The sequence below is a fragment of the Hippoglossus stenolepis genome, chromosome 22 (genome assembly GCF_022539355.2).
Source record: "Hippoglossus stenolepis isolate QCI-W04-F060 chromosome 22, HSTE1.2, whole genome shotgun sequence".
NCBI lineage: Eukaryota > Metazoa > Chordata > Actinopteri > Pleuronectiformes > Pleuronectidae > Hippoglossus > Hippoglossus stenolepis.
The window spans coordinates 4,828,491-4,850,274 of record NC_061504.1 but is presented as its reverse complement, the minus strand read 5'-3'; the positions used below and the strand labels follow the sequence as shown (position 1 = coordinate 4,850,274).

Below are 21,784 nucleotides of genomic sequence, written 5' to 3'. Positions count from 1 at the left end.
GTGAACGCGTCTGTTTCTCTCTGAGAGGAAATCCAACTTTCACTCCTTCCTCTTCTTCCTCTTCTTCTTCTTCTTCTTCTACTTCTGTGTGTCTCTCCAGCGCAACAGCATGCAGACGTCCACGAGTGAAGACAAGATCCCGGTGAGTACAGCACCGTCCTCCCGCTGCCACCCTGTCTCATGTTAGATGTCACCTTCACCAGGGACCAATCTGTGTCAATCCCTGTTCTACTACCACTCTTCTAGCTGTATTACCAGTTTACATAGTGACATTACAAAGATATATCACATCTGGTATTGTTGTTTTCTTATTAACAATAATAAATGTACTATATATTTATTGCTATTAGATTTTTCCAATCGGACACTGTAAGAACCACATAATCTGGTCACTGCCATTATTGTACCGGTGAGGCTAAACCTGATAAGAAGCTTATAAATAATGTTTCTGCAGAAAAATCCTTAATGACAGTTCCAGGAGTTTGGAAGTGGCAACCACTGTGTGTACTGTTGAATGTATGTACAGTGTACAGCTGTGGAACAGCCCGCCTCCAAAACCTCCAGAGGATATTAGCATTTTTCACTTGATAGTAGACTTTGAATTGGGTTTAAATTGAATGATGCTGAGAATTACAAAGTCTCCCACCACTGATTCCAAGCCTCATCGTGGTTTTACTATGAATCAAATCACTAGAGCCTCTGAAAACACTGACATGAGCTACACAAGATTCATTTGTGACAGTTCTGCTTGTGACACTTTGCTTGAAAATAGAAATATATGGAATACTAGCGTTTCTGAAGAAATGAAACATTTAAGACGTTAGAAACAGTATAATATTACAGTTCATGTGGATGTACAGTTTATTGTTTGAAGAATGCTCTCCCACACGAATGCTGATTACAAGCCAATTATTGGTGGAGCCACGCTGGGAATCACATGAGATCATCAAACTCTGTTGCTCTTTCTGAAATTGCTCACGGTCGTACTAATTTCTCCATGTTTAATTTGTTTTATTTCACATTGCAAAGTCAGACGCCTAAATAAAAAAGTTACAAAGTAAATATAATGAACACTAGGGGGGGGGGGAGTTTGGACTCAGTCTGGGTTTTTGAGTGATAGAGGAGTTAGTTGCTCCACCCAGCAGTCGTACAGGAAACGTCAGTCAAACACAGTCTGTAGAATAGGCCTCATTAGTATAAAGTGAAACCACTTGTGTGGGAGAACCATGGACGTTTATGGGCTGTTTAATATTTTAGCTAATGTGGAACTAACAAAGCATGTGGCCAGATTTCCTTGAAATCCAAGCTAATCCTCACGATTGGCCGACAGCCAAGACCCGTTGAGTCCCCGAGATACGTATCATGATGTTTCCGATATGTATACCAAGTCTGTGGTCACAAAGAGGACGGTGAAGGGTTTGAGTCCACAAAACACTTTCGGAGTTTTAGGGGTAAACAGCGTTGCAGCCGAGTATATGTGGACCACTTCTACAAACGTTAAAAAAAACGACAAAAAGTAAACATAAAATGCCTCCATACTGCTCCTGTGGTGTCATCCAAGTGTCTGTAAGCCCCGACATTCAAATTCGCCTCGAAACGGTGTCATTTACGACACGTTTTTTAGCCTAAATGTCCTCCTAGCCCGGAGCCGCGTTCGCACGCACAAGCACACTTACCCCTGAAACTCCAAAAGTGTTCTGTGGACTCAAACACTTCACCCACCCCTCCATCGGCACAGTGGTGAGTAGATAATGTGTGCATTTCCCTTTTTGGGTGAACTCTCCCTTTAAGGTAGCGAGTTAGCTAGATGAAGGTTGAGTTCAGAGAAAACAAAATTGAACTGTCTGGCTACTGGAAAAAGGAGCATGAAGCAAATCTAGGTCAAAACCGACTTTACAGCTGGACTGCGTAGTTTCAATGTTAAAAACTGAGGATGTAAAACTCTCGTGATACTTAATAATTTTACAGAAAAGCTAAGACGTGGAATTTTCTCTGACCAGAATGTTGCGCCCCCCTCCTGTGGAGCACTACAGCAAAAGGGGAGACTTAACGGTGGAAGCCACTCTTTAAAGCAGGGACCCCACAAAAGTGAACTGGTCGAAAATTTTGATTAGGGACACTAGCTAGCTTATTTAGCCATAAAGCGTTCTTTCCATCTATTGGCATTTTTAGCCTATTTTGCTTGTTCTTGTTATTTAATGAAGTGTTGAGGCCCAGACGACAGCACAGCTGTTCATGTGATTTGGACTGAGAGGATGTTTATTATTAGAGTATAGTTATAAAATCACAGACACACATTTAGCTGAAGTTACGACAGTCAATTAATTAGTTTAACTCCAACAAACAAGTTACATCTAAAATGCAGCACTTTCATGATTCCACACACACACACACACAAACACACACACACACACACACAGCGATAACATATTTTAGAAACCTGTCCTTATGATAAGTAAGAAACCTGATTCCCTGAAGTTTAAAAAACCTTCCCCTCATACCTACCCAGAGCCTATTGAGCTTTCCCTCTTGTGTCCTCCATGTTTAGTCTCCCCCTCTGCTCTCTCTTTGTCTAAATAAAGAATAAAACTGCCAGAGGTGAGCTAACTGCCCACTCTGCTGCTGGAGGTTCTCACTTCAGTGTTTTTGAGAACCTGCCAAAAGCCACTTATGTTTGCGTGTGCTGACACCGCACTAGATGTTTAAGTTCATTCAAACAGTTATTACGTAACTCCGCTGATGCTTGAGGATGCTCTGTGTGGTACACGATTTTGATTTGTTAAAGTGAGTGAGATACCTTTATATGATCACAACTAATGAGAGTATATTTCCTCTACGTCACAGCAGATACTGCTCCTGTGTTTGGTGATGCTTACTCAGAGTTTAACTTTGGCTTTGATTCCTCTTGCATCCCTGCAGGTCGTGGGTCCAACGTCAAGCCCCCAGAGCAACAGAGAAGGCCTTTACTTCTCTGATGGCCGACGGAAAGTTGACTATGTCCTGGTCTACCATCAGCGACGGCCCAGCTCCATACGGCAGAGCTTCTCACGATCTCGCGCCAGCATATCAGTGTCACATGACAGATTATCTATCGTTTCCAATGGCAACTTTCGGCAGTCGGTGGGCTCGCGCTCAGCGGCAGGATTAGGAGGGGACGCGCAGGAAGGAGAGGCCGTGAACATCGACGAGGTGTTCATGGAACTTGGATTTGCAGGAGGGAACGAGCTGACGGAGCCGGCCGACCACGAGATGCGCTTGATCAGACAGGAGTTTGAGGCCAACCTGCTGGAGGCCGGCCTGGAGATAGAGAGAGACAGAGAGGTGAGTGCGTGGTCCTACTAACTGAGCATTCACGATGTGTCGCTGAACTGCTCGTCATTGGGTGTGCCAGATTAGATGAACACAGGTTTCCCCTTTCTTACCAACACCAATATTGACATCTGATGTTGCCTGTTTTGCACCAATTTGATTGGCTGGTGCCTGCTCTGCCGCCCAACTTCTACCGCACACAGCGCAAGCAGAGCCAATCAATGGAACCACGACGCAATCCTGCAATGCATGAGGTCACCCTATTCAAAGTCAATGAGCAATGTATATTCATTATACCATAACTATAACATAACGTGCTTGAACCAATGCACCTGGCACATCAACAATTTTTTTCAGCAGTTCAAATAGTGGAAATGGATTTGGACTGAACCAAAATGTGCTTGCACCATGTGCTTCAGAGCATATTGTTAAAATAGAGCCTTTACGCTATAGATTTATAGGGTTTTTTAAGATAAACCTGCACACAGCATCTGATGTAACTCTGTCTTGAGCTATTTAAGGTGTGCGCCTACATAGGACCGTGGCTCGGATGGTAGAGGGAAGTGGTGGGTGAAATTCAGATTGTCTTTTAGGATATAAGTTGTCTATTACACCAGCAAGAGGTTTTTTTTGCCTTCCTGGCTGCTGTTGAACAAATTATAGCAACGTTATATAAAAGAGAAAGTAAGACACAACCCAAAGGAGTCATTACGTTAATACTGGTGATCAGTATGTGTCAGCTTTAGAGCAGGTGCAATCACAGCCAAAGGCACATTAAGATATCCACCTATGTCCTGTGCACCAACAGTGCAGAGTAGTTGCACTCTTAATATCAACAGATTTAGGAGGTAGACACATTCAGTTGAAGCATGTGAAAATAATATTTTTCTCAACCACTAATAAGAGAGAAAAGATAATTTTTTCTATTGTCTTCCACAATATGATCAAACTCCTATTACTGGGTCAATTAACTCCCAGCGGATATAGTGGAATTCAGCCAACAACTGAAGTTATCCCTGTGTAAACCTAGGAGGCGGGAGTCTGCACCTGTTTTCACCATTCTATGTGAAGGAAGTTTAAAAATGTTTGACTTTATGACAGTTACTTGGGCAATGCAAGATTTTAGCATCTTACAGAAAACCTAAAGGGCATGGACACTCACACTCTCATTATGGCAGTTTGTTTTCCAGAAACATTTATTTAGGGTCTGGTAGTGACATGAATTTAAGACCTTTTACTGTTTCACTTCAGAGGCTCCAGTTTAGATTCCTGACCCCATGGGCACCTGCGGCTAGGGGTCTTACCTTATCTTAAATAAAGTTAGGATAAGTTAGGAAATTAAGGATGAATAACCGCAGCATGTAATGTCAGGTACGGACAAACTGTGCGAGCAAAGAAAAACACTGGATGAGACCAGTTAAGAGTTTCCCAAACAACCAAATCTTCTTCAACATGTGACCACGGAAGAGCTCAATAAAACTCCCCTGGAGCGCAGTCTTAGTAGAACATTCTTCACACAGTGGGGTTTGAAGAACGGCAGAGTTGTGTGTCAGAACCAGCTTGTATCTAAGGGCAACACACAATTTGCAAACCCAAGAAACAGAGAAAAAAAATCAAATGCGATGAGTCATTCAGCCTTGTTCCTTCATCCACAAACGCTTGAAGAAAAACAAAGGAAACCTTCAGTCAACAATTGTTACAACTGCCATGGATGGATCTGTACCGATGTCACACTGTAACGACTGGTGCTTGTCGTTCATCATCAGAATAGAGCCCCGTTTAGAGTGTTCCTACAGCTGAGCAAATAAAAAGTGGTTTAAGTAAAACACTTCCCCTAGCACCATCTACTACAAGCAACGTTTAATTCTAATAGTGAGTCAGAGTATTGGGATGTGATGTATTTCTCACAGGATATAATTACTTCCTCTCACTTGTGCTGCTCTGAATATTGACAATCAAAGTACTAATCTTCTGCTGATAGGCTGTCCACTGAGTATGGATCACCTTTGCTGCTGTTTTCTAATTATGACTTAGTGCGCTCTCACAGCTACCTTGTTTGGTCCGGACCGTCAGAGTCTTCAGTTTAGCCCAAACTGAAATAACGGTTTGCCTTGGGGGGGGGGGACCAAGTCTCAGTCCGGATCAAACTAAACCATGGTTCGGGTCGTCTGCAGTGTGAAAACTAATTTTTGGACAGTTTGGACCAATTGCAGGAAGTTGAGACAGCAATAAACCATAGAAGAGGAAGACGCCTCAGTGGTCTCTCCCGAATCGGAGTTGTCCAGACTTGTAGGATTGAGAGACAGAAATAATGTTAATTTGGTGCATTCAAACTTTTGTAGAAAACTGCACTAGGTTGGTGATACTGGTAGTTAAACTGAAAACAAAATGATATTACAGTGACAACTAAATTAACAGTTTAATTATTTCTTCTCCATTCAAACAGAAAAATTTGTTTTTTAAATTTGTTTTATCAAAAAAAAAGTTAGCGAATACAAATAGCGGAATTTGCCAGCGCGCTACATCTACGAACCAACCCATGTCAAGTATCGGCAGACAAAGCCCACGTGGATTGTGACGGGATGTTCGTACGTGACACAGTAGTCTTTAAATTATGTGAAACCAAAACTAACCAGATCAAATGTAAACAATGTAACAAAGACGTGAACCTCGGTTTGGATCACGGTCGAGACTTTCAGCTCCTATTTCCCTGTGATGTTTCTGTTTCCTTGTGTTTAACTCTGGGATGTTGTTTGTGTCGGATTCGCCATCCGCTCACGACGGTTGAGGTCACATCTGAGCTGGTGGACTCTAATTCTAAGTTGCTGAAGCCAACACAGCTGCTGGCCTCTTTGTGTTGATTCACTAATTTAGCCTTACATGGGTAATTTTATTTTGACATGTACCAATCGCTTTCGCTGTGATTGTGTGTTACGTAGCAACCAGTGTGAGAGTGTGTAGTTCTGTCCCGCTTTGGTTTAATTGTGTGTGTGTGTGTGTGTGTGTGTGTGTGTGTGTGTGTGTGTGTGTGTGTGTGTGTGTGTGTGTGTGTGTGTGTGTGTGTGTGTGTGTGTGTGTGTGTGTGTGTGTGTGTGTGTGTGTGTGTAGTGGGTGCTTGGCAGTGTACACAGACTGTGATCTCCGCAGGCTCACTGCCACAGAGTTGTACAAACTTAGTTATTGTTAAAATTCCACTTGTTACCAAATGAACTGCTGCAGTTTGGCTCCAACAACAAGAAGAATAATTTGGCAAATTTAAGTGTTGCTGACTTCAGCTGTTGGGTGTGATGATGAGGGAAGAAATGTCTGCAGCTCAAATGAAAGATGATTGTGTTGTACTGATGTGCAGACTTAGGCTCTGGCATGTATGTGGCTGTGTGTGTGTGTGTGTGTCTGTGTGTGTGTGTATAGTTATTAGGGCGAGTTTTGGTTCAACACCATCATTGTGAGGACATTTTGAAGTTCTGAGGACATTTTGGCTGGTCTTCACAAATTCAAAGGGCCGTTTGTGGTTTATGACTTGGTTTTAGAGTTAGGGTTAGCATTAGGTTAGGGTAAGGCATTTAGTTGTGAGGGTTAAGGTTAGGGTAAGGGGCCAGGCAATGCATTATGTCAATGAGTGTCCTCACAACAAGAGACAAGTGTGTGTGTGTGGGTCTGTGTGTGTGTGTGTGCTGGCTATCATCCAGTTGGCAGTGCGCATCCCGCAGGCTAGTATTAATCAGATTGCTGACAGTGTGGCCATGAAGCCTAAACCAGGATGAGATTAGCTGAGTGACTGATAGCTCCTTATCTCATCTCGTGGATTGAGAAGTAGATTGAATCTGCAGCCAGTATGAAGAGGAAGCCCAGCATTACCATATCCTTTGTTTGAATATATGTGTGTGACAGGTACTCTGACAGAATGATTGACAAATCCATCGGTGCGGAGCTAGATGTGGTTGTAGAAGCTCCTGGTGAGGTGGAGGAACATTGTCTTTATTTTTGCCTCTGATACAGACAAACTCGGATGGAAAGACATAAAAAAGGAATAAGTTAGATAATAAAGTTTGTAGCAAAGGTGTGTGATGATTATGTTATTATGAAGTTTAAACAGTACCAGCCTCATAAGCATAATAATCTGTGTACAAAAATATTCTCTAATTTAAAATAAATGAATTCATGTCACAGGGACATTTCACCAGTTGGATTATCAGTGAAGGGGTTACGGTGAATCTACTGTCTCGTATGATCAACCTCAGAAATGTATGTCGCGCATTTGAATGTGACTGCTCCCATTTTGAAAGATGAATATATGGAAACTGAATAAGTAATGAATGAGTTTATCACTGAACAAACTAAGTGACAGCTTGGTTAGAGTTGTTATTCCCATCCACTGCAGGCCCAATGATCACACACAGACATACACACACACACACACACACACACACATGTGCACACAGACACACACACACACACACCTGAATGTGGACAAAAAGTGTTTTCTTACATAATTACTTTAATAATATAATAGTAATTAGAATTATAATAATAATTTCTACAGCACATTTCTAAACACAGTTACATAGATCTTCACATTGTTGAAACAGGATTATATAGATATTATAACTGAGGGAAATAAGAGGATATGGACAATCATTCCTTAAATGTTGATCACATTAAAAACATTACATAGGTTATACAAAGTGTAGATTAAAAACAAACTCACAACAATATCTTTCTTTCTTTCTGAATTGGGACGTTGTACTGAGCTAAATTCTCCTGTTCATGTCCAACCTGTTTGACTTCAGATTAATTGGATGTTGCGAGGGTGGGGGGGTGGGGGGGGAGCCTGGCTTGAATGTCAAACTTGTTGACTGTGCCTGAGGATTATTGAGCTGACCTTCGATCTCTTAGGGACGTCCTCTTACAGACCACTTTTAATTAAATCACAGGGAGATGTTAATTCAAGAAGTGGAGCTACGACCTGTGAGGAGCTCGGTCTGTGGGGGCTTGAGAAACAGAGCGAGCAGGATTAAGTGTTTCGCTAACACTTACCTTTGCTCGAGACGGAGTCCGTCTCTGTCCACACAAATTGCTTGTGTGTCCCATTGCTCATGCATATTGGATTTTGTCATGCTGGCCCTGCCTATCACATCCTGCTTGTAGCATATACTTAACACTGTGATGGGCCTCCACACAGAGAATTAGCCTAAGCTCTTGACAAATATAAAACCTCTATGAAATAAAAAGTCACAACACAAAGATTAAAACATTTTGCATTCAGAGGTGTCTTTTCAACTGATTTAGAGACATATTGTTTTATTATAGTGGTCATGACCACAGCTAAGCATCACACTAACATACAGTATTTTCCCCATTGTCGTCTTATAATCTGAATATTCTGTGTTAAAAGAGATGTATTCAAATTCTTTTGTTGTATAGATCGTGGACTGCATTGATATATAGTGCTTTCCAACCACTCAAAGTTCCTTACAGAACAAGTTGCGTTCACCCATTCATACAGGGCTTCTATGCACAGCATTCACTGTGTGGCGCAGCCATCGGGCTAATTCAGGGTTCAGTGTCTTGCCCAAGGACACTTCAGCACGTAGACTGGAGGAGCTGGGGGTCAAACCACCTAAATTCTTCACTTCTTGTTGTCAGTGAATGATTTACTAAATTGAAAACTTTGTACCAGGATGTAGGCTGAGCTTAATAGAATGTGTATTTGTGTGTTTCAGCCGGTAGCCTGTGCCGACTATAAGAGCAATGCTAACTGTCAGTACAGTATATCCAGGCTGATCCATACATCTGACCACCTGCAGGTCTGTAGGAGACCCTCTAATGTCAGCCCCCCCCCCGTTGTCTTTCAGCAACTTCCACTAATAACAACTAACAGCTTTTTCATGCTGTTTTTCCTCATTGTATTAAAGGGATAGTTCACAGGAAAATGAAAATTCACTCACAAACTACTCACCACTGTGCCAATGGAGGGGTGGGTGCAGTGTTTGAGTCCACAAAACACTTTCAGAGATAAACAGCATTGCGGACAAATCCAATACAATTGAAGTGACGGTTGACCACGTCTTCGAATTTGAATGTCGAGGCATATAGACACTTCACCCACCGCTCCATCGGCACAGTGGTGAGTAGATAATGAGTGGATTTTCATTTTTCGGTGAACCATCCCTTTAATACCGATCCATTTTGTCTCGCTCTCACTCTGTCACTGTCCCTCTCTGTCTCCTTACACTCTCAGCTTTTCACCACTTCGCTCTCTACCTGGACATCCCATCACCCAACCGTTCACCCTCTCATACTCAGTACCCCTACTACCCACCCCAAGACGCCCCCGGCTGCGTCCTAGTTACCCTCCCACTCACCACCCCCGATAGAGATAAAGAGATAATTGGAAATCCCGCCACTAATTAACCTTCCCCAGGCTGAAAGGTATTTATATCCTCTGCTTTTTGATGGAGCACTAAGGGGAAGGGAGGGTGAGGAGGAGGAAGGAGAAGGGGGCGACTGAGCTGGTGGGTCAAATATACTGGATGGTGGCAGCAGGTGGAGATGAGAAAGGATGCCTCAGGCTGATTGTCAGGCTACAATCCCAATACATTAGTGAGTTTACCACACAAGCCACAAGTTTGTCCCATGATCTTATAAAAAAAGAGTCAATATTAAAGTGGGCGGGTTAGAGTTCAGGTGGCGTTCCGCTCCACTGTGTCCCCGGTGAAGGACAAAGGGCAGCGTGGATGTGCGAGTGGGGGAAGATAATGAAATATAAGAGGAGTCCGAGTGACAGATAGTGAGTCAGCCAGTCAGTCAATCAGTCAGTGAAACAGTGGCTAGCGGGTGGCAGAAGGTACAGTAATGTATGTGAGGAGGGGGGGGAGTGAAAGATCTCAGGAGAGTAGGAGTCGAGAGAGGAGAAAGAGACTCGTTTCAGGTTTCCGTGGGTTGCCGGTGCCACCTTTATCTTTCCACCCCCCTCCCCTCTCTTACAGAAGCTGGTGGGGGTCTGAGGAGGGTAAGGTTACCTGGCTGTTGCCTCCCGCTGCCTCTTCTCTCTTTCATTTCTGCTCACAATCACACTCACAGTGCAGGCCGACCCTGTAATGGCTGCTGCTGCTGTGTAGATTTTCACTGCTGCACAATTCCTGTTGATTAATTTATCCATATACAGTCGCAGAGGGACAGGCGAGGGTTTGTCGGTGCACTAAAATCCAGAATTCAATCACATTCCTCTCGGTGATATGCGAAACCGCCAATTATCAAATTTTGCAAATGCATCGTAACATTAAATAATAATTACTGCGTGGGCGCTGGACCTTGATTCATTAGCAGAACGAGCTGGATGACTCAGAATTTGATGTTACATATAGTAAATACATTTGAACAGAAAAAGGGACCCAAACGTGTCGGGAACAGGCTGCGGCAACAAAAGCAGTGAGGAAAACAGCCCGGGGCTTCGCCGTCAGACCAAAGGCTGCATCCATCTTTAATAACGACCAGAGTGATGCTGCTGGCGAGTCTGGTTAGCCAATCTGATTCACCGGGTCAGGACAGTGGCGGGGAGCGGCTGTGCCTGGCTCGGAATGAAAGCATGACTCGCAGAGCTGAGTAATCTGAAATGTGGAGTTGCAGCTCCCAGAGGCCGACACTGAGATGTGGGGGTAAAAGCAGCAGAGAAGCGGTTGACTGCGGTGAAGTGTAGCTCACACACAGGTCCCTCCTGCTACAACAGAGTGTGTCAGTTATATTGAATTGCAAAGCAGCACCAGCAGATGGTCTGGTAGGATGGTTTTATACAGCAGGTAGTTTCAGCCAAGCAATCTGCCAAGATAATTCCCAAAACATTAAATTTACTGTGCACTAATCACTTTTTAAGTAGAAAACTTTCGCCCACAAACTCTACAGTACACGAACATAGGGAATAGAGAAACATAATGAGTAAAATGTACATTGTGAACGCTGTCAGCCATACTTAAGGAAGGGATGTAACTGAGTGTCTTGTGTTTTATTGTGGGTCAAGAAGTAAGGATGCACCACTTGCAGTGCGACCCACCACATCTGAGCACATGTCTGGGTAGACCTGCTCTTTTCTGTTCGGGTCCTTAACATGAAGTTTTGTTTCTTTTTCAGTTTAAGGCCCACGGCCCCAGCTTCACTCGTCTCCATGCACCCTGGCCAGTGCTCTGTCGAGAGGCTGAGTTTCTCAAGATTAAGGTCCCCACTAAAACGGTAAAATCAATACCCATCAGTATCAGTCTAGATTATGTCATTGAGTTTTTAGGTCCATGTGCAGTAATGGTTTTTCGTATATTCTGCAGCGACAGTAGAATTTGATTTGAGGAAAATCATTAAGGGAGACATATTATGGGTTTTCAGCTTTTCTCTCCTCGAGTGTATTATATCGTTTTTTGTGTCAGACTTCTGCAAATTAAAAAGAAAAACAAAGTCTGCTGTGAAGGGAGCTCCTGTTCTCAACAGAAAACAATAAATCTCCTGAAACGCCTCCTTAGAGGTCCGATTGATACTTCCACAACATTGTGAAGTCATGTGACATCATTATGCACGCCTAGTCGCTAGTCAGACATGTACCCTAACAAAGCTATAGCGAGAGCGGAGGTTAACAATTCCTACGTCCTCTGGAAGCAGCTAACCAATCACAACAGAACAGGCCAGCTAGCCAATCAGAGCAGACTGGGCTTTATTTGGTGGGGGGGGCCTTAAAGAGATAGGAGCTAAAACTAGCGTTTCATACAGAGGCTGAAAAGAGGAGCAGCAATGGACATATGAGGAAAGAGTTGTCTTTTCTGAACAACTTTTCAACTAATTACAATTAATAAGTATAATATGTCTCCTTTAAGAAGAAGAGTGGGACTTCTTCATAGAACTGCCAATTTCAATCAGAAAAAGAAATTAAGCAAAGAAGAAGAAAAATCAACATTTTTGGAGAACAATGAGGTCCTTTGGACCTGAAATAAGTGCTTATAACCTGTGTAATAAGTTGACCTATTGTGTTGTTATTGACTTGTACACTGTGTGTTTCACCAGAGTTATGAACTTAAAGAGGAAAGTGGTTTTGGGTCCAGTATGAGCAACGTGTGGAGGAAACTGAATCAACCTTTTCAGCCCAAAGTCCCAAATCCAGACAACGGACGCACCAAATTTCTCTCGCACTGCTTCTCCAGGGACAAACTCAACCTGTGAGACACACACACACACACACACACACACACACACACACACACACACACACACACACACACACACGCAGATTTTAGTGTTAGCGTAGTGCTCGCACTTAACAGCTCTGTCGGTTGTGTTTCTTTCAGGTACAACATCACATCTAAAGACACATTCTTTGACAATGCAACGAGGGGCCGAGTTGTAAGTGTGCATTTATATTTTCATCTGCTTCTCCAATGTGATATAATGGTTCAGAATTGGTTTATATCTCACATCTTCCTCAGGTGTACGAGATCCTGAGACGAACAGTGTGTGTACGAACCTGTCAAACCATAGGTGAGGACAACTAACAGTCCATAGACATTGTGTGTGTGGGAGGATGATACATTATTTTCCAGCCCTTTATTCTTCACATTCATCTGAACACTTTGAGCTTGGACATTACTAAATCAGGGATATTTGTTGGACTTGTCCTGGCCGTAATATGCGTCCCACAGGCATAAACATTTGAGAGAGGTCAATGATCTTTCCATTATGTTTTTAAAAATAGTGATAATCAATGGCTTCAGTCATGACTTGAGACAGCGACAAATCCTTCTCTGAACCCTCCCATCCCCTTGAAGTGGGGCTGACTGTAACTGCTGTGTAAAAATAGCAGGGGTCAAGAAGAATCGACTGAAGAAGTCTTGAATAGCGGCATTAAAACGCTTGTTGGCAGTCGGTTGTTTTGGTCTAATAAAAGGCTTCATGAGCCTTTTGTAGTGGATGTGTCATGAACCTTGATTGCTTTGGCTGTTTCCAAAACATGTTAGAAAATTTGAGTCCCAGCAACAAGGTGGGTCATAGTTGATTCACTGAGAATAAACATGTTGTGGTGATTCCCTGCTGTGCCATTGTACAAATCTTTGTTATTGCCCTTTAAGGGTGAGATCACAAAGTAAAAGTGAATGTAGTGGTGAGCTCGAGTCACATTTTTTCTGAAAGTGCCGTCCAAAGCACATCAGTTGCAGTTGAAAAATGTCAAATAAAACTAGAAATTCACTCATACCTCCACCGAGGCCCAACAGTCGTCTCACGAAACCACATTTAAGTTTACTAGATCCAGATTTTTATTTGGATCTGCACCAAATTGCTCACACTCATAAATACCAGTCCCCTAAACATACCAGATTTCTGGGTCATAGTAGTTTTTTTGGGTTGAGTAGTTTTTGCGTAATCCTGCTAACTTCAAAAAAACAAACGAGCACATACAAAATCCTAACTTCCTTGGCGGAGGTAATTTATTCTGGGTGGACTACTGCAGGTGAGCTGGCAGACGATATTGACACCTGCTGTGAGTTCAGTGGTGGAGGTGAAATGTAGTAAAGTGGAGTTCAGCTGGTGACCCGAACAAGGAGCGCAGTGATCAGATAATTGGATGAGGCCAGCACCTTTTTTAACCCCAATTTGTTTGGTAACCTTGTTCCCATTTGGCGGATCCCGTAAATTAACACTAACTCGACGTCCATTGGGACGATTAAAAGTCCACCATGTCCTCAGTAGTGGTGTCAGTTGTTTAAGACGTTAAACAAACATAAACAGTTTCTACTGGAGGTCTGCGACAGACCAGTGAACTTCCTTTGGGGGTTTTTCTAAATGAAGTCACAAGTCATCCAGCCGACTGTGCATGAAAATGAAGTCAGGCTTTGTCTTATAGCGTTTATAAATCTGTACATTTTTATGATGCACCACAGCTGCTTCTGCTTTGATGACGCCCATCGGCCGCATATAGAAACGAGCTGACACCCAGTTCACTTCTAGAGTCCACCATATGTCTAGTTGGCTCACCAATCCCAGCAGAAGGTCTCAGCCAGCGGGTACCGATGGAGCTGCAGGGGAGGCAGGCGACACAAGATAGAGATGCATCTCTTTAACCTCTATTTTCTTGTCCCTCCTTACATTTGCTGTCTCTCTCTAACTGACACGCACACACACGCACACACACACAGACAAAACACACACACACACACACACACACATGCACGTCTCTCTATAGTTGTGAGGAAACTCATTGACATAATGCATTCCCTAGCCCCTTACCCTAACCTTAACCACACAGCTAAATGCCTAACCCTAGTTACCCTAACCCTACCTGACCCTAATTCTAACCCTAAAACAAAGTCCTAACCTTCAAACAGCCCATTGAATTTTTGAGGACCAACGAAAATGTCCTCCCAAAGTCAAAACGTCCTCACAATGATGGTATTGAACCAAAATTGGCCCTCTTAATTATAGAAAGACACACACACACACACACACACACACACGAACACACACACACACAGAGTCTGGATTCCTTGTGTCTCCGCTGCTCGCCTCCGCCTCCCGTACAAGTGGGTCACACTTCCTGGGTCAGGCTGAGACTGAAGCCTCTGAGAGTTGTGGTTGTTTCTAGCTGGCCGAGTGAGCGTCCGTGCACTGGCATGTGCGTGTGTGAGTCTGAGTTCATTAATAGCACAGCAAGTCACTGCAGAGTTCCCAATGAATTAATTGATTCTTTACTTTGATGAAAGAGCCAGTTGTGTGTGCCAGGTCATCTGATGTGTCGATGTCTGCGCTGCCCTTCACAGGTCAGGACACCACTTCCCACATGACATTTTCCAAAGACTAAACGTGGCACCTGAACTGGTCCCAGTCTTCCTGACACTGAATTTAAACAGTACAAGCTGCAGGATGCTTCACACATACAGTACATGTATGGCTGATGTGCAAATACCAGTCTATAGGCTTTCTGAAATGTATCCTCCATGACCTGTTTGAATATAATCATCCTCAGTAAGAATCACATTCAAATCCACTCAGCTGAAATGTCTTTGAGAGAAGACATTTAATCTCATCTCTAAAGGATCTCCTCTAAAAGTCGATAAAACGTGACAACAGAAGTCCAGTAGACGTAAGATAACAACCAGATATTTCCATTCTTTTAAAATCTCATCTTAAAGGAATTTGGTGTCATCTCATTTCTGAGTTGTGTAGTTGTGTAGCCTGAGTTAATGGTTTAAAACTCTATACTCAAATTAGACTTTCAACACAGAATACAGGTGAAAATGAAAACTGCCAGAGGGGCGATGCATACCCTGCACACGCTGTATCAGGCCATGCCAACCTTTTCATAATATTGTCATTTGATAATGATGTCATTTATACTGCACGGTTCCGAATGATTAGTTAATCTGTTTAAATTCTAGATTATGTCTCTAATCTTATTGGTTTCAAAGGTTACTGCATAACCAAATGACGCCATTGTCCGACTTCATATTGCCGCCACGATGACATCATTCCTATGAGCATACATTTTTGTTGAACTATAAAAGCTTTAGATCATAACTGTACTTGTAATATGATCATGATATCTTTGTTCTGGGTTTGTTCCCTCGTGGTTGAATGCACTTATTGTAAGTCGCTTTGGATAAAAGCGTCAGCTAAATGAAATGTAATGTAATATCTGAAGTAATCATTTTCTGTTTATGCACCACGTTTTTTTTTGTCGACCTTGTCCATCAGCTCCATTAGTTAATCATCCCATCTAGGTTAAAACACTGGCACTTTTCATACAGCATTACTCTCTCTCTTTCTCTCACACACACACACACACACACACACACACACACGGGCAAAAACAATATCCGGCTCAGGCGCAGGGTAAATATCTGCATATCTTCTTCCCAGAGGAAATGGTTCATGATCCACATATATGGCACATTAGAGATTTGTTGATTGCTTGGAAGACGGAGCAGGAGGAGAAAAACACCTCAGAGGGAAGTTCTAATGCTCTCCGGGTGTTTTCTTACGACTCTGCACTCTCTCTCTTTTTCCAGGCATCAGCACATTGATAGCGAAAGGCGTGTATGATGCTGCCTTCCCTCTTCACGACGTAAGTGCGAGCTCTGGGATTCCCACGAGATGCCAGTTGGTTTTAGTTTCTGTTACTTTCTAGGGATAGTCCAAACTTTCTTCGAGCATTTTTAAATCACTTTTCAGTTCCCTCTTTCAAATGTGGTTTTGAGTTTGTGCAGGCTCCTCTGAAATAAACTGAAACCAACGAAAGTTGGAAATTCATCGTAGGAAAGTTTGTCTTCAGGACATTTTTTTAGTAAATTTGATTTGTCACACATCCTCTGTAACTGTGCTGCATGTCTGTCTGTTGGAGGATTTGTAGTTTAATGAAAGCTTGTGTTTCCTCAGGGTGACTACACGGTCGTCGAACACATGGAGGAGAGGAACGACAGACAGGTACATCGCCTCCTCTGTCTTTTCTGTCCCTTCTTCCCCCTTCTTCCTCCTCACCATTCATCTTTTTTAAAGAAAAACTATTAACCAACTGGAACTTTAGAGCGACACTTTGTTCTGATAATGTGAAACAGTGCTAGAGCCACTCTTGGTGCTTAAAGCGAAAAATATCTGTTCTCTTATCTGAGACTTTTAAATGTCCAAAAGCAGAAAAAAGGGAACCTCCACCTTTTTTAATCATCTTCATCTCCTTCCTCTACTTTCTTTTTTTTCCTTTCTCAGACTGTTCCTCCTTCCCATCTGCCTAAGCAAGTCACAGCTTGAGGATTAAGTTGAATAAACATGACTCTGAGGCAGATCTGCTGCTCTGAGGCCGGAAGACATTGCCTGTGTGGCTCTGATTTTGGAGAAAAACTAATCTAAACAAAGACATCTGGTCAAAATATGAATAATAAATTTGAAACAGCAACTTCTTCTTTATCCATTCAGTCATTATAATTGCAATAGTGTTTTGGACTGTAAATATTTTATTGTGGCTGCATCATATTCTTTCAGCATCAGCAGTGCCAGGGCAAAGCGGGTGTATTTAAAAAGCACCATTCAGACACAAGTGTTTCACAGAGGCGTGGAATCACATATACACATTATACTTTATAATATTTGATCTGGCTTTAGGGTTTAACTCGACCGATCTGCCTCCACATCGGCTCTGCCCCTGAGGATCGATGGTTCATTTTCAGCTTTTCTAAAACTGGTAAACGTGCAACACGACACCACACTGACTCAGTCTGTGTCTTCTGTCTGTTGCCAGGTCCTGCATGAGGAGTGGGCCAGATACTCAGCCTTCTACAAGTACCAGCCCATTGATCTTGTCAGGTAACTATGAAATATGGAATATGGGGCGCTCTCGTATCTGATTGGCAACGGCATGCTAGAGTTACAGTGGTTTCTGTTGCTCACTCACATGTGCGACATTACCCACATATCAATAACCAGCTCAGGGCACCACATCCAGACATTTGTATTGATTCAAAACTAATTCCACATTTTGGCACAACTTGTATATATCGAGTCTAGATTTCAGCCGAAGCTAAAATGAGGACTCAATCAAATCAAGTCAACATTTAAGTTGGTAAGATTTTTAGGGCATTCGCCATAACTTTTAACATATGGTCATGAAAGAATATGTCTTTAACATCCACTTCTTCACTCACCTTATGTTTGGTAGCCTGCCGCTTAATTTTAGAGTCCATGTTTGGGGCTCAGGTCTGGTAATAGTAGGACAGGAGGCAGACATGTGCATACACTTGGGTTAGGGGTTAGAGGAAGACCTAAAGACAATTAATTAATCTCTAGATAAAGCATCAGCAGTGTTCTGACTCTATTCTAGGATCAAATAGAGCATAAGGATTCTCACACCTGCGTTACGTGTTGCTTAATACTTTACAGTCTGCTCTGCCATGACCTGGAGTGGCCCTGTCACTTTCACTAATCCTCGACCTCTGACCCCCACAGGAAGTACTTCGGGGAGAAGATCGGACTCTACTTCGCGTGGCTCGGCGTTTACACTCAGCTGCTCATACCAGCCTCCATAGTGGGGATCATTGTGTTTGGTTACGGGGTGGCGACGGTGGATACTAACATACCCAGGTCTGTGCCCTTTGTACACACACACACACACACACACACACACACACACACACACACACACACACACACACACACACACACACACACACACACACACACACACACACATGCTTTAAATCCACTAAGTTTTATTGCAAACTGTAGTGCAGTCGTGGAAGAAAATCCACAATTCACTTGAAATAATTAATCGTTATACTGGAATAAAAAGCAAGACATTTTCCCCTGATTTGAATTTTGAGAGATCCCAAGTGATAAAGGCAAAATACCAACACTAGAAGGACGTTTCTTCCCACCACCATGTTAATGTATGCACACACTAAACAGGGATTGCCCAGATACCTGCTGTATCTGGCTTTAGTCAGAGATGTGTGGGAGGAACACAGAAGGTACAGCTGGCAGCGTGTGTGTGTGTGTGTGTGTGTGTGTGTGTGTCCTGAAGATAATTTAGCCCACAGTTGCTGTGAATACTATGAGGGATGCATGGTGGTTATGTTTTAAAGTTCCATTCATTTCTAATGGTAAAATCTAACAGACACAAGGATCTTTGGGTATTTTTACCTTTCACGTACCAGTCGTCAGTTCTTAACTACCATGGCATTAAAGGGGGTTACTTCCAGGTGCTCTGTGACTAAAGATTTTTCTCCCCCCCTTCAGCCTGGAGATGTGTGACGAGCGTCTCAATTTCACCATGTGTCCTCTGTGTGATGGAGCCTGTGACTTCTGGCAGCTGAGCACCGCCTGCGGCACTGCCCGAGCGTCGCACCTCTTCGACAACCCCGCCACCGTCTTCTTCGCCATCTTCATGTCTCTGTGGGGTGAGGGTTTGTATTTGTGTGTGTGTGTGTGTGTGGGTTGCTCATTAATACCTGATTACCTCCATAACATAAAGAGCAAGTTGTGCTGAGAGCAACAGGCTGAAACAACAGGAATTTTAAGTTAAGGCAGAAAATACGTCAAAATAAGGAATAACATTCTTTTTGCATGTTTCACTCACGGAGATTTATGTTTTTATAAATTGGCCAGAGCTGCATCTCATTGGAGGAGGAAACAACCTGCATCAAATATGTCATTGTGTTATAACTATTTTCCTCCTTTAAAAAATTTCATTTTTAAATGAAAGGTAGGCAATTAAATCAGCAAGTATTGAAACTGTGGTGGAGTGGATTTGTAAAGATTGATTTTTTTCGGCCCCTATTACAGCCTATTACAATATATTACATATCTGACAAGAGTCAGATCAGTGTTTAGGTTATCATTGATTTAAGCATAAAAATACATTTGCCCTCAACCTAAAAAAGTGTGTTTCTTATCGTTACTCCAGAACAGTGCATGTGCAGGATGGCTTGACATTTGAAATCACTCTACTGAAGGGGGACAGGTCCTCTGTTCTTCCCTTAAATCTAAAATTGGGTAAAGACGCGAGTGTGTGTGTAACATCATAACTAATATAAAGCCGGTCCTCATACTCAATGTGCACAAGTGTGATATGGAAAGTTAAAACCTCCAGTGCACAACCAATGAGCCTTCTCATCAAAGCAGACATTTTGTGTTATGTGGAAAAGAAACTTTCCATGCAGTGATGTACATGCTCTCGGAACATGAATGGGGTCTGTATCTAAAGATAATACTAATCCTACAAACAACTATTTTATACTTGTTTGTGTGTGTGTGTGTTTGTTTAGCTGTGTTGTTCCTGGAGCACTGGAAGCGTCGTCAGATCAGTTTGAGCTTCAGCTGGGATCTGACAGGCATCGAGGAGGAGGAGGCATGTTCTGTACAAATGCACGCACACACACACACGCACACACGTGACGTTCACATTAATACGCACACATGAACACTATTCATACATTTATCTCCTCCTCTGGTTTCCCATCAGGAACATCCCAGGCCAAAATACGAGACCGTCCTTCTTCAGAAGAGACAGAGGAAGCAGAAAAACAAGAAACAGAAGAAAAAGAGTGAGGTAGGGAAGCTCAACAACCTCCGTCATTCAAGTGCCAAGGACTACATTTCCCATAAAACCCATTAACTGATTGATTTTTGCAAAGTAAATCCCACAGTTTGTGTCATAAAATATGAAGGAAATATGGATCTATTCCCACGAGCTCGACCTGGCTGTCAACAGTATTGATGGAGAGTTGTTACACAGCAGTGCACATATCATTTCATGATAGCAAATCATTACACTTGAACAACATCAGGTCATGAAATACATACAATTCATTCCCATGATGTCTCATTATTACATAAGTGTGCGCTAATTGAAATTACCACTGCACTGTACTATGTAAAAAAAATGTCATCGGTTGATGATGAAGCCTTTTCCCTGAGTCTTCACTGTTGATTCCCATTGATCCTGATCACAGTTTTTGGTGACAGAAATAGGCAGACGTTAACAGGCATTAGTGTGATAATCTAAGGACTGGGAATGATCTAGATCCCTGCTGTAAATTGGGTCAATCACATTGAGTCCTGTTGGCCCACATACACTTTGCTGTGGTGACAGATGGCTGCCTGCCACAGCCCTGGTGAGAGAACTAACTCACGTGGTACAGGACCAGTGCTGCAGCGTCTGAAAACCTGATGTGGGTTTAAAAACTGACGGATCCTACAGGTGCTTTTATTTAAGTTGTGGGGAACATGTGGAAAAGAAAAAGCAGCTATCGGTTCTCCCACAGGGGGATTTCAAAAGTTGATATACACGATATACAGTTATGACAGAGCCACTGAGAATCATCTCGTCTGATTTGATTTGCGTTGGCTGCTTCTTCCTCCTCCTCCAGTTGTTACAGTCAGAGAATGTGAAATATGTTGGGTGAACAGCTCAGACATGTTGAAATGTTCATAGAATGAAGAGTGGGCTGTTGTGGTCGACTGCACTCAATCAGTAAGGTTTGCTTTTTTATATTTAAAAAATGTAAAATATGCTTGTTTTATATACAAGGTTGTGCATGGGCTTACCCCACCTTCCTTTAAATGAATTCATTAGACAGGAGGTTGGGAGTGGTATTGGCACCAGGGCCACCACTAGGGGGGGGGGGGCTGTGAGGGGCCATATACAGTAGGCGCACCACATTTTGGACAGACTGTGCTTATAGTAAAGGGGAGTAAATATTGGAATGATTTACCACTTGCAATAAGGGAGTGCTCTACATATCTCACCTTTAAGATCCATCTTAAACGATGGCTTAAGGCAAACCACAACTGTGATCACTTCTAACTGGATACATGTGTTTTGTCTTGTTACCTGTTTGGGGGCTGCAGATGTAAATTAGCATTCTCACTAGGATCTGGCATGTTAACATTTAGTGTTTTTATACTGATGCTCATTAACATGCTCTGTCCCCATCAAATAAATAACTAAACATAATAATTT

At 42.7% G+C, this 21,784-nt stretch overlaps 1 protein-coding gene across 1 annotated transcript in view; it reads left to right on the top strand.

Moving 5' to 3' along the window:
• ano2b (anoctamin 2b) overlaps nucleotides 1-21,784 on the top strand; it is a 66,877-nt gene that overhangs the window by 7,544 nt on the left and 37,549 nt on the right. Inside the window, exons 3-15 of the mRNA XM_035148134.2 lie at nucleotides 101-142; nucleotides 2,920-3,321; nucleotides 11,437-11,535; nucleotides 12,352-12,503; nucleotides 12,633-12,687; nucleotides 12,771-12,822; nucleotides 16,344-16,399; nucleotides 16,711-16,758; nucleotides 17,567-17,631; nucleotides 18,271-18,405; nucleotides 19,060-19,220; nucleotides 20,088-20,170; nucleotides 20,285-20,371. Of these exons, the coding sequence (XP_035004025.1) occupies nucleotides 101-142; nucleotides 2,920-3,321; nucleotides 11,437-11,535; nucleotides 12,352-12,503; nucleotides 12,633-12,687; nucleotides 12,771-12,822; nucleotides 16,344-16,399; nucleotides 16,711-16,758; nucleotides 17,567-17,631; nucleotides 18,271-18,405; nucleotides 19,060-19,220; nucleotides 20,088-20,170; nucleotides 20,285-20,371 (1,437 nt within the window). The remainder of the gene's footprint in view (nucleotides 1-100; nucleotides 143-2,919; nucleotides 3,322-11,436; nucleotides 11,536-12,351; nucleotides 12,504-12,632; nucleotides 12,688-12,770; nucleotides 12,823-16,343; nucleotides 16,400-16,710; nucleotides 16,759-17,566; nucleotides 17,632-18,270; nucleotides 18,406-19,059; nucleotides 19,221-20,087; nucleotides 20,171-20,284; nucleotides 20,372-21,784) is intronic.